This window comes from Ictidomys tridecemlineatus, chromosome 1, assembly GCF_052094955.1.
Source record: "Ictidomys tridecemlineatus isolate mIctTri1 chromosome 1, mIctTri1.hap1, whole genome shotgun sequence".
Lineage (NCBI taxonomy): Eukaryota > Metazoa > Chordata > Mammalia > Rodentia > Sciuridae > Ictidomys > Ictidomys tridecemlineatus.
The window spans coordinates 121,563,035-121,575,460 of NC_135477.1; the positions used below are offsets into that span (position 1 = coordinate 121,563,035).

Sequence of the window (12,426 nt, forward strand, 5' to 3'; positions counted from 1 at the left end):
AGTATTTGCTAAAACTAAATATATATATGTACATATATATACTAAATGTATTGCAGTATTTGCTAAAACTGTGGGGGGTTGCTAGAGCAGTCTACCTTGTTCAAATCTGTCCAGAAGTTGCAGTTCCTTCAACTCAGTATACAGTCCACTCAGACAATTTGGTTAAATAATCTTATGATAAATATTTCTATCTGACATGTACTTAGAACGATGCCTTGTCTGAAGATCTGTCTTCCAGAGCTCGCTTAAAATGCCTCGTTCTTTGGGAGAGCTCTCAGAATTGTGATTCCCAGAACTATATATATATATATATATATATATATATATATATATATATATATATTCCCAGAACTAAATATATATATATATAATATTACAGTATTCGCTAAAACTAAATACACATGTATATGTATATATATATGTATATATGTATACATATGCATAGCAAAATGATTAATCTAAATATATTCAGTATAAAAACAGACATGGTCACCAAAAGGTAAGTACAGGAATGTTTGTAATAATACTACTTTAAAAAAGGGGATGCTCAACTGGAAAAACACGAATGATCGTGAACTGGAGAATGCATAAACAAATCATGATATGTTCATGCATAAAACTATTAGAAAGCAATGAGAATAAAACACATCAGAATGACATGCCAGCTATAATTCTTATGAACATAATGTTGAAGGAAAGAAGACAGAAATAAGAGAGTAATACTGTATAACTCCATATGTGTCAAAAGCAAAAAAAAAAAACTGTGAAAGTAGAATTCAGGAAAGAGCTTAGGTTTTGGGGAAAATTTAGTATAGACTCAGACTTCCTATATTTGGGCAGCACTCTATTTTTAATCTACATTCTATTTATATGAGTGGAACTACCTCCAATCTTGATGTAATCAAATTAGAAACCAACAAAGAGAGTTCCTTTTTGTATGCACTTTTATGGAGAAGATTAACTTTATTTTAATAAGATTAATTTTATTTATTTATTTATTTATTTTTGGTAAAAGAGATTGACCAAGGGGCACTTAAACACTGAGCGAGATCCCCAGCCCATTTTATTTATTTATTTATTTTTATTTTGAGACACAGTCTCCCTACCTTGCCTAGCCTAGCTTTGATTATGCAATGATCCTGCTTCAGACTCCCAAATCCCAGGAACTACAGGCATGCATTAGTTAAACAAGTATTTTTCCACTGAAAATTCACTCAGCAAAGGTTTATTTATAACTTCTAATAACTTGGAGATACAATTAGAGGTGCTTTTGTGATTAAAAGGGTATTGATACACAGCAGGTTTAGAATTTGGAATGAAATGGCAAATATTATATGCAATAGTAAGTAAAGACACCTGGTGGCGCTGCAGGATAAGCAAGTGAATAATGGGCTCTAGATGCCAGGGACGCCATTGAGCTGGGAATCAGAGCTCAGAAAGCTCCCCCAAAGAAGGAGGCATTTTAAGCGAGCTCCGGAAGACAGATCTTCAGACAAGGCACGGTTCTAAGTGCATGTCAGATAGAAATATTTAACTCAAGATTATTTAACCAAATCGTCTGAGTGGACTGTATACCGAGTTGAAGGAACTGCACCTTCTGGACGGATTTGAACAATGCAGACTGCTCTAGCAAAATTCCCGCACAAAAGGCAAGTCATTTTTCTTGCTATGCTGTTGTTTTTGTGGGAGGTTGATTCTGAGGCAATTAGATATTCCATGCCAGAAGAAACAGAAAGTGGATACTCTGTGGCCAACCTGGCAAAAGATCTGGGGCTCAGGGTGGGGGAACTGGCCACTCGGGGTGCGAGAATCCATCACAAAGGCAGCAAACAGCTCTTACAGCTTGATGTAAAAACCGGCAATTTGCTTCTACAGGAAAAACTAGACAGAGAGGTGCTGTGTGGGGCTACAGAACCCTGCATTTTGCATTTCCAGCTGTTACTCAAAAACCCGATGCAGTTGTTTCAAATTGATGTGCAACTCACGGATGTAAATGACCATTCTCCAGAGTTCCTAGACAGGGAAATGTTCCTTAAAATCCCAGAGAGCGCCCAGCCAGGGACTGTGTTTCCTTTGAAATCAGCTCAGGACTTGGACATGGGTAGCAACAGTGTTCAGAACTACACAATCAGCCCCAATTCCAATTTTCGTGTTGCTACTCACAATCGTGGAGATGGCAGAAAATACCCAGAGCTGGTGTTGGACAAAGCTCTGGACCGGGAGGAAGAGTCTGAACTCAGTTTAATCCTCACAGCGCTGGATGGTGGGATGCCACCCAGGTCTGGGACTGTCACAGTACACATTGAAGTAGTAGACATCAATGATAATGCCCCGGAATTTTTACAATCCCTATATGAAGTACAGGTTCCTGAGAACAGTCCCATAAACTCATTAGTTCTTGTTGTCTCTGCTCAAGATTTAGATTCAGGAAATTATGGTAGTGTTGCCTACTCCTTATTTGAAGGTGATGAAATTTCTCAACCATTTGTAATAGACAAACTAACAGGAGAAATTAGTCTGCAAAGGGCATTGGATTTTGAGGCAACCCAACATTATATCATAGAAATTGCAGCCACAGATGGAGGAGGCCTTTCAGGAGAATGCACAGTGGCCATAGAAGTGGTGGATGTGAATGACAATGCTCCTGAACTAACCATGTCCACACTCAGCAGCTCTATACCAGAAAATTCCCCAGAGACTGTAGTTGCTATTTTCAGCGTTTCTGATCCAGACTCTGGGGACAATGGTAGGATGGTTTGCTCCATACAAAACGATCTCCCCTTCCTCTTGAAACCCACATTTAAGAACTTTTACACCTTGGTGACAGAGAAGCCACTGGACAGAGAGAGCAGAGGAGAGTACAACATCACCATCACCATCACTGACTTGGGGACACCCAGGTTGAAAACTGAACACAGCATAACCATCCTTGTCTCTGATGTCAATGACAACGCCCCTGCCTTCTCCCAAACGTCATACACGCTGTTGGTGCGTGAGAACAACCAACCCGCCCTGAACATAGGCAGTGTCAGCGCCACAGACAGAGACTCAGGCACCAATGCCCAGATCACCTACTCGCTGCTGCCAACCCAGGACCCGCACCTGCCTCTCTCCCGGCTGGTCTCCATCAACGCAGACAATGGGCAGCTGTTCACGCTGAGGGCACTGGACTTTGAGACTTTGCGGGCGTTTGAGTTCCGCGTGGGCGCCACAGATCAAGGCTCACCCGCGCTCAGCAGCCAGGCGCTGGTGCGAGTGGTGGTGCTGGACGACAATGACAACCCGCCCTTTGTGCTGTACCCAATGCAGAACGCCTCTGCTCCCTGCACCGAGCTGGTGCCCAGAGCGGCAGAGCAGGGCTACCTGGTCACCAAGGTGGTGGCGGTGGATGGAGACTCGGGCCAGAACGCCTGGCTGTCATACCAGCTGCTCAAGGCCACGGAGCCAGGGCTGTTTGGCGTGTGGGCGCACAATGGCGAGGTGCGCACCACCAGGCTGCTGAGTGAGCGCGACGCGGCCAGGCACAGGTTGGTGGTGCTGGTCAAGGACAATGGCGAGCCTCCGCTGTCTGCCAGCGTCACGCTGCACGTGCTGCTGGTGGATGGCTTCTCCCAGCCCTACCTGCCGCTCCCGGAAGTGGCGCCCGAGCGCGCGCAGGGGGACTCGCTCACTGTCTACTTGGTCATCGCCTTGGCGTCGGTGTCGTCTCTCTTCCTCTTCTCTGTGCTGGTGTTCGTGGCGGTGAGGCTGTGCAGGAGGCGCAGGGCGGCGCCGCTGGGTGTCTGCTCTGGTCCTGAGGGCCAACTTTCTGGCCACCTGGTGGATGTCCGTGGCACTGGGACACTGTCTCAGAGCTACCAGTATGAAGTGTGTCTCTCTGGAGGCTCAGGAACAAATGAGTTCAAATTCCTTAAACCAATATTCCCCAAATTGCCGCCTCAGGGGCCTAATGAAAATACAGTAGAAAATGCTAATTTAGGGAATATCCTTCAATTTCCATAGAGATTTAATTATGGGTCGGTTTTTGTCATTTTATCCTAACTCATCTAGATACAGAAATTGAATTTGTTACAGAGAATAACTTACTTTTGGAGATATTTTTCATTTTCCTATTGTAATGAATTTGCCCATTTAACTTTATCCTAATTTGGAGAATTACTTTATTGCACTCATTTATATATTGTTATTCCAAACCTATGCATATTGCTTTTCCTGAGATTTGTTCTTCTTTTTAGATTTTTGTTGTGATGTATATATGCATTTTTGTTACATCTATATACCTGGCTAGAATTGTTGCTCCTTTAGAAAACAGTCATACACTTTTTAGTTGAAATTTCAAAATTATTTCCCAAAGTAGTTGTATCAGTTTACAGTACTGTTCGCAGTGTCTAGATATACAGATTCCTTCACATTCTTGCCTAAACCTGATATTGCCTGTTTCTTTTATAGTTTTGCCTCTTTTGGTAAGCACTTTAAAACCTTTGTATGTAAGTATCACTGAGGAATATATTTGTAACTGTTAAGGGTTGAATAGTGCTCCCCCAGATTCAAATATTGAAGCCCTAACCCCCACTACCTTAGAACTGGACTGAATTTAAAGATGGAGCATTTAAAGTTGTTATTACATTAAAAGGGAGTGGTTTGTATCTGCTCCAAGTCAATATCATTGATGTGTTTCATAAGATTAGCCCATAAGGAAGTGGAGTGGGGTGGGGATCATACACAGGCTCACAGAGATGTTCCTGTGAAGATTCCTGAAGATGCACAGTCATCTACTAGGCAAGGAGAGAGGGAAATCAGAATGTCAACTCCTTAGTGCCGCAGTCCGGCTGCAACAGAATAAGGGGGGGGGAGGGGGGTGGTGACGAATAACTTCTGTACTTTGATACAGCAGGAGTGGAAGCCATTTATTGTAGGACAACAGAGCTATTTATACATTTTGCACAGCTTATCTTAATTAGCATAAACTAGATACATCAGTCAACCAATAAGGAATCTCCACACTTAATAGCTCACTTTTGTTACTTCTCAAACCAGTCCCTCTGGCATTTTGCCAGGCACCATCCAGACTTGTTTAGGAACTCTAACATTCCCCTGGCAAAATACCACGTGTTATTTTGACTTGTCTGCAGACCTTAACACCTTAGACCTCTAGCCTCCAGAATTGGGAAGAAATGAATTCCTTTTGTTTTATCCTCCCATTTTGTGGTATTTTCAGCTCTAGTAAACTCATACATTTTTAGACAATCTTCTTAAATTATTGCTGAGTAGCTAGTACACTTACATTACAGCAGTGGAGCCAGGCACAATGGTACATGTGTATAATCCAAGCTATTTGGGAGGCTGGGGTAGGAAGAAGGCTGAAGGAGGAGGATTGAATGTTTGAGGCCACACAAAGCAACTTAGTGATATCCTGCCTCAAAGTAAAATTAAAAAAGGGTTGGAGATATAGGTCAGTGGTAGAGCACCACTGGCATCCCCAGAACTATAAAACAACAGCAAAAGAAAACACATCAACTTCAACTGTCTATTCTTCACATATAACTATGTCACTATTTTTGAGTACTACTCTGGTCCAACAGAAACTTTCATCTACTTTTCCATTAATGGCCATTAAGTTTGTTTTTCTTTATGAATGAAATGAACACTATTCTTATTCTTCCTTTTGTATCTGTTTTTTCTGGCAGTTTTCAACTTTCCTCAGTTGGACCTCTCTTTACAATAATCAAATATGAAATTTTTACATCCATATATGTTTCTTTACATTGTCATTACAACCATATCTAAGAATTCCTTTTCATTGCTATAGATAGGTTTTAGAGCCTGAAAATATATGTTAAAATATACCTGTAAAGACAATATAGATTATAAATGCCCTGCAATCAAAGATCACTGTGAACACTATAAAAGCAAAGTTGGATTTACTGATTATTTGCATTGAGGGAGACTGCACACAATAAGAAGCCCTGAGTCACCATAGTAAAAGGGTTACTTTCTTATTCCTTACAAAGGAGTTCTAGGATTTGGGTTTGTGATAGGAAATTTGGGGGAGGGTTTAAGTATAGGTTAGATTGGATTGGATGCTTTAAGATTGGATCTTAAAGTATCTGGTTTGGATGCTTTAAGAAAATGGAATGATTCTACAATTATGTATCGAATTTTATTAAGGAAGTGAGGAGAACAAAGTGAAATGAAAGTATAATTGGTGAAGAAGCAGCATTCACTCACATTTGCAAGGAAGTGGGGGTCTTTGGTCATTGTTTTGGTTTGAATAATATTCTTATTTTGGTCTCTGCTCAACCATGAAGTAATTTTATTTTGATCTCGCTCAATCAGAATCACCAAGGTCTTTTCGGATGCTGGTGTTGGGTAAGATTGTTCATGTTCAATAAGAGATCTTGACCTACCTTAGAGGATCAGGACAGTTCCTGGTTATTAGTTGCTGATTCTTTCTCAAAATATTGTTCATTATTCATCCACAATACTTGGAGTAAGGACTTTCATTCCTTCTCCTTGGATCTACAGTTGTGCTTTCTGTGCCATTGAAAACAGAGTGTTCCTAAAATCAAGATCGATTCACCATTTAAACTCCATGGGTTGACATTACCCCATCTTTGCAGTTTATCGAAATATCAGTCATGAATTCAACTTCCTATATTTCCTCTTTTTGTTTTCATGGAAACTACTGATACTCTACTAATTTATTGATTTAAAAAAATTGAATCCCACACATTTTAAAGGCCCTTTTACATAAAGCAAACTTCTATTGATAGATTTGGAGATCAGTCTGAATCGGACATACTATTGTTGCAACCCATTTCATACCACTGCCTTGACATGGATTTGATACCCTCTCTCAAAATAATCTTGTAAAAATTGCTTTCAAGCCCCTTTGAAATTGCAATAGTTCAGCAAAACCACAAATAAACAATCGCCTGTTGAGCTATTATTTCAAATATAGACTGAAAAGCCAACAGGCATTTTGGGGTACATTTAAAAAAACACAAGTTGAAATATCAAATCTACACAGCACTGTTCCCTCACAGAAGGCAAGAAACTGCCCATGCATCATGTCAGAGACTGTGAAAGTGGGCCTCCTTCAACATGTGGCTGATGTGGAAGCAAGGGCTTTGGTACAGTGCAGACTGCTCCGAAAGGGCTGAGGGGTGTTGGGGCTACATTTGGAGATGATCTGGCTTAAGCCACTCTCTGGACCACTGCCCTGTCTGGGTTGTTGATGCTGCTGCTCCCACCACTGTCACTGCTCCAGACTCTGTGTCCCAGGAATCCTGAAAGACAAGGTTTCAGCTACTCCTTTTGGGTGGTGGTAGTGGGGAAGATAGTTACCTTCTTCACTGTCATTCCTTCTCCTTTTCCTGGGGCAGAGGTGCTCCCTCATGGTAGCTGGTGAAGGGGATTGATAGGAAGATCCCACAAAGGAGATCATGCTGCATCAGTCACCATGGCCCCCTAGAGCCTTGGCTCCAGCCGCTGCTGGTGGATGCTGTGGGCCGTGAGTCCCCCTCAGGTGACGAGTGGGCACCCCTCAGTCCGCCAGTACCACTGTTACTTCCGGCGTCTGCTCTGCCCCCCCCCCCCGCCACACCCCATGGAGCCCACTATCTTTTTGCTTCCATTAGAATTAAAAGGTTTCTTAAAAGTCGGTATGGAACTGCCACCTTGTCTTCACTCTCTCCTAGTTGATTTCATTGTGTGATAGGATCCTTATTCCCTTTTTTCCTTTTTCATTCCCTCCCTTTGCTACAGTACAACCTCAAATGTCATCCTAAAAGAGTATGTACAGAAAAATCTGTGTCTTTATGTGCCTGAAAATATATTTAGTTTTTCCTCATGCTTGATTGATGATTCCACAAGATAAAGAATTCTTGCTCTGAAATTTAAAATCATTTATCTATTGATTTCTTTTTCTTTTGTGTTTTCTGACTTTACTTTTTTATTAATTTTTAAAATTTGTTCTAGGGCCAAATTTGTGGCTCAGTATGTGTGAGGCACTGGGTTCCATCCCCGGCACCACATAAAAATAAAAACAAATAAAATAAAGGTTATTATGTCCACCTACAATTAAAATTTTTTAAAATTTTTTGTTCTGATTAGTTACACATGACAGATGCATTTATGCACTTTGATATATTGTGCATAAATGGAGTATGATTTTCATTTTTCTTATTTTACATGTTGTAGAATCACATGGTTATTCAGTCATATATGTACATAAGGTAATAATGTCTGTTTCATTCTACTCTCCTTCCTACCCCCAAACCACCTCCCCTCCCTTTACTCTCCTCTACCTAAAGTAACTCTATTCTTCCCTAGCCCCAGTTAGCCTTTGGCTTTTGGGGATTCACTTATTTTGCTTAGCATGATATTCTTCAACTCCATCTATTTACTGACAAATTCCATACTTTCTTTCTTCTTTAAAGATGAATATTATTCCATTGTGTATGTCTGTGTGTGTATATGTATGTGTATGTATGTATATATATATATATATATATATATATATATATATATATCTCACATTTTTTTATCCATTCATCTGTTGAAGGACACCTAGATTCGTTCCATGGTTTAGCTATTGTGAGTTGAGCTCCTATAAATATTGATGTGGTTGCAGCACTGAAATATGCTCATTTTAAGTCCTTTGGGTATAAACCAAGGAGTGGAATAGCTGGGTCAAATAGTGGTTCCATTCCAAGTTTTCTGAGGCCTCTCATATTACTTTACATGATGATTGCACCAATTTGCATTCCCACCAGCAAGGTAATAGAACAGAGACCCTGTGCCAAATAGAAGACAAAGTAGGTCAAAATCTTCACCATGTCATTCTAGGATATGACTCCCTTAAAAAAAAAACACCCAAAAGTGCAAGAAGTAAAAGCAAGAATCAATAAATGGGATAGATTCAAACTAAAAATCTTCTTATCAGCAAAAGAAACAATCAATATTGTGAAGAGAGACCCTACAGATTGGGATAAAATCTTTTACCACGTTCACCTCAGATAAAGCATTGATCTCTAGGTTATATAAAGAACTCAAAAAAACTTAAAATCAATAAATGGGCTAAGAAACTGAACAGACACTTCACAGAAGAAAAAATACAGTTGATCCACAGATATAAGTAAAAATGTTCAACAACTTTAGCAATTAGAGAAATGAAAATCAAAAAGACTCTAAGATTTCATCTCACTCCAGTAAGAATGTCACTTATCAAGAGTACAAGCAACCATGAATGTTGGCAAAGATGTGAGGAAAAAGGTACACTCATATCTATTGATTATTAATCCATATTTTTAAATGTTATCAAATCTTATTCTTAATACTTCTTACCCTCTCTCTTCTCACATACATAAAATACATGTAATATATAAATTATATATATATATATGTGTGTGTATGTGTGTGTGTGTGTGTATACCATCTATTTATGGATCTACATATGTTTTTTCCCTTCCCTCTCAGATTTTAGAATTTCTCTCTTAGATGATTTAAATTTCATAATGTTATGATATTTTTCATTAATTTTTCTGGACATCTATTGTACTTATATTTTCTAACAATTCATATATTTTCATCTCTGGGATTATTTACCTCTGCCATTATTCCCTTATTAATTGTATCCCTAACTTTATTCTGTTATTACTTTCTAAAAATTTAGCTTATCAGATATTGAACATTCTCAATTCTGTTTCTTTATGTTTCATATATTTCTGTTTAATTTACATCTTTGTCTTTTACTCTTCATTCTAACATCTCTCACTTTATTTTGGATAATTTTCAATGAACTATTAATTTTAGTGGAATATTTAAATTCCTAAGAATTTTACCTTGTTGTTTGATAGTGCTCTTTCCATAGTATCACTTGGGAGTTTTCAAGATTCACTTTATTTTGGAAATTATGTTCCCTACTGCATCTCCTTTTCTTCTGTCTCTTCTTTCTTTCTCGCTCATTAAATATTTCTGATTTTCATAAGTCTGGTGAGTCTTGGTCATCTGTATAAAGGACAGAATCTGCTGAAATAATCTCTCAGTTCTTTTTTACATATAAACACATAAGAGATTATTTGAAGCAGTTGCTGTTTTTTTAATACATTTTCTGCCTTCCTGTTACAGGGTGATCTCTACCCAGACCTCTGTCCTGAGTAGAAATTCTGACAGGGTGCTCTGTGAGAGGCAGTACAGGGCCATGTTTATAGTGTCAGATGAGACTTTATGGGTGAGCTGTAATTAATGGCAGGGAGCTATTTTCAATTAAGTGACCCTTGAAATGCCCAAATGTAAAAGGCTCTAATCTGGAATCCTAAAATCTCCACTAAATATTTTAGTGTTCTCCAGAATATTTCTTTAGAAATAAATGAGACTTCAGATTTTTAAGGGAAGGTCTTGAGAGGATATGATAATTATTAAACAACATTATATATTATATACAATGAATAATTATATAATTACTATGTATTTTATTATTTATTAATTATTCAAACATTTACTAAATCCTTAAAATAATGCTACAATTGCTATTTCCACTTTAAAGAAAACAAACTGGGACACACAGACATATAACAATTATGCCAAGGCCCTTGTCTTCATCAACTTGGGTTGCTATAACAAAGTACAATAGACTGAGTAGCTTATAAATAACCACAAGTTATTCCTCACAGTTCTGAAATTTGGAAGTCTGAGCTCAGGTGCCAGCATGGTCATGTTCTGGTAAGGGCTCTCTTGCAGGTTATGAACTGTTGACTTTGCATTGTATCCTTGCATGCCAAAACAGGTGTGACAATATCCTCTAAGGTCCCTTTTATAAAGATATTAATTCCATTCCTACATGCTCTATACTCATAACTTTCTCTCAAAGTTACCTTCCCTTCTAATATGTAGAGTTAGGATTTCAACAGCTGTCTAGTAAATAGTACAATGAGAATTCAAATCTAGGCATACAAACTCCAGAGAAATTGCTTTCTTGTTTTTTGCCTTTTGTTCTACTTTGAAATCTGTTTAAATTTTTTAAAAGTGTATATACACAATTGAAAATCAATAATAGAAAAATGATCACCCATGTGTCTGGTTATCAGATTCTAATGAAGACCCTAGAAATCCCTGTTTGCTTCCCTCATAATGTCTTTCATCCCTATGAAAAACATCTCATATGCTAAATTTTTAAATTATTTATTCTACACAGTTGTAACAGATATCCATAGGTTCTTAAATAATAGACTGTTCAGTTGTCTATGTAATTTATATAAATATGTTCATATAAATTGGATCATCTGTGGGCTTGCTTCAATCACTGTGGTATTGAACTTCAATCATTGTGGTATTGAATTCATTCATGTTCATGGTTTTTTTTCACTTATACTGCTCTGTAGTATCCCACTGTATAAATACATATTTGCCTTTTAATTCATTAAACTGTTGATTGATTTTCTGGTGTTCTGAATTTTGTTACCATGAACAATAATGATATAAGCATTACTGGACATATCCTCTCATGCACTTGAACAACAGTTCTTTTTCAGCATATCCACATTAAGGAAGGAACTATCTGGGTCATGCCAAGAACCAGGAAGATATCAAAGTGAGTGTTACAGACAATTAATAGATACCCCAACACCAAGAAGACAAAGATGTTAGAATTATCTGGAGAAGATTTTAAAGTAGACATCATAAAGTGCTTCAACAAGCAATTTTGAACATAATTCAATGAGCAATTATGAAATACATGAAAATAGGGTTTAAGCAAAGAAATATTAAGTCTGTGCAAAAAAATAGAAAATACAATCACAATCAAGTGTGGGGTTCATCCCAGGGATGCAAGGTTGGTTCAACATATGGAAATCAAAAAATTTAATTCATCACATCAATTTAAGAACCATATTATCTCAATAGATGCAGAAAAAGCATTTGACAACATACAGCACCCCTTTATGCTCAAAACACTAGAAATACTAGGGATGACAGGAACATATCTCAACATTGTAAAAGCTATCTAGTTAGCCCAGGGCCAACATCATTCTAAATGGAGAAAAATTGAAAGCATTCCTTCTAAAAACTGGAACAAGACAAGGATGCCCTCTGTCACTACTTACATTTAACACAGTCATTGAAACTCTAGCAGAGCAATTAGACAGATGAAAGAAATTAAAAGGATATAGATAGGAAAAGAACTCAAGCTATCACTATTTGCTGATAATTATGATACTATACTTAGAGGATCTGAAAATTTCCACTAGAAAACTTCTAGAACTAATAAATAAATTCAGCAAAGCATCAGGATAGAATATCAATACCCATAAATCAAATGCATTTCTGTACATCGGTAACAAATCCTCTGAAAGAGAAACTAGGACCACTGCCTCATTTACAATAGCCTCAAAAAAAAAAAACACTTGGGAATCAACAAAAGAAGTG

At 38.1% G+C, this 12,426-nt stretch overlaps 1 protein-coding gene across 1 annotated transcript; it reads left to right on the forward strand.

Annotated features, from left to right (window-relative positions):
- Positions 1-435: 435 nt before the first annotated feature.
- Positions 436-11,440, forward strand: LOC101954725 (protocadherin beta-5). The gene has a single exon (XM_078046617.1). The coding sequence runs from the start codon at positions 1,615-1,617 to the stop codon at positions 4,000-4,002; it is 2,388 nt and encodes a 795-aa protein (XP_077902743.1). The 5' UTR covers positions 436-1,614; the 3' UTR covers positions 4,003-11,440.
- The last annotated feature ends 986 nt before the right edge of the window (positions 11,441-12,426 follow it).

What these genes read in the sequence shown, in the direction of transcription:
- LOC101954725 (XM_078046617.1), top strand. Translation starts at nt 1,615, where the DNA reads ATGCAGACTGCTCTAGCAAAATTCCCGCACAAAAGGCAAGTCATTTTT.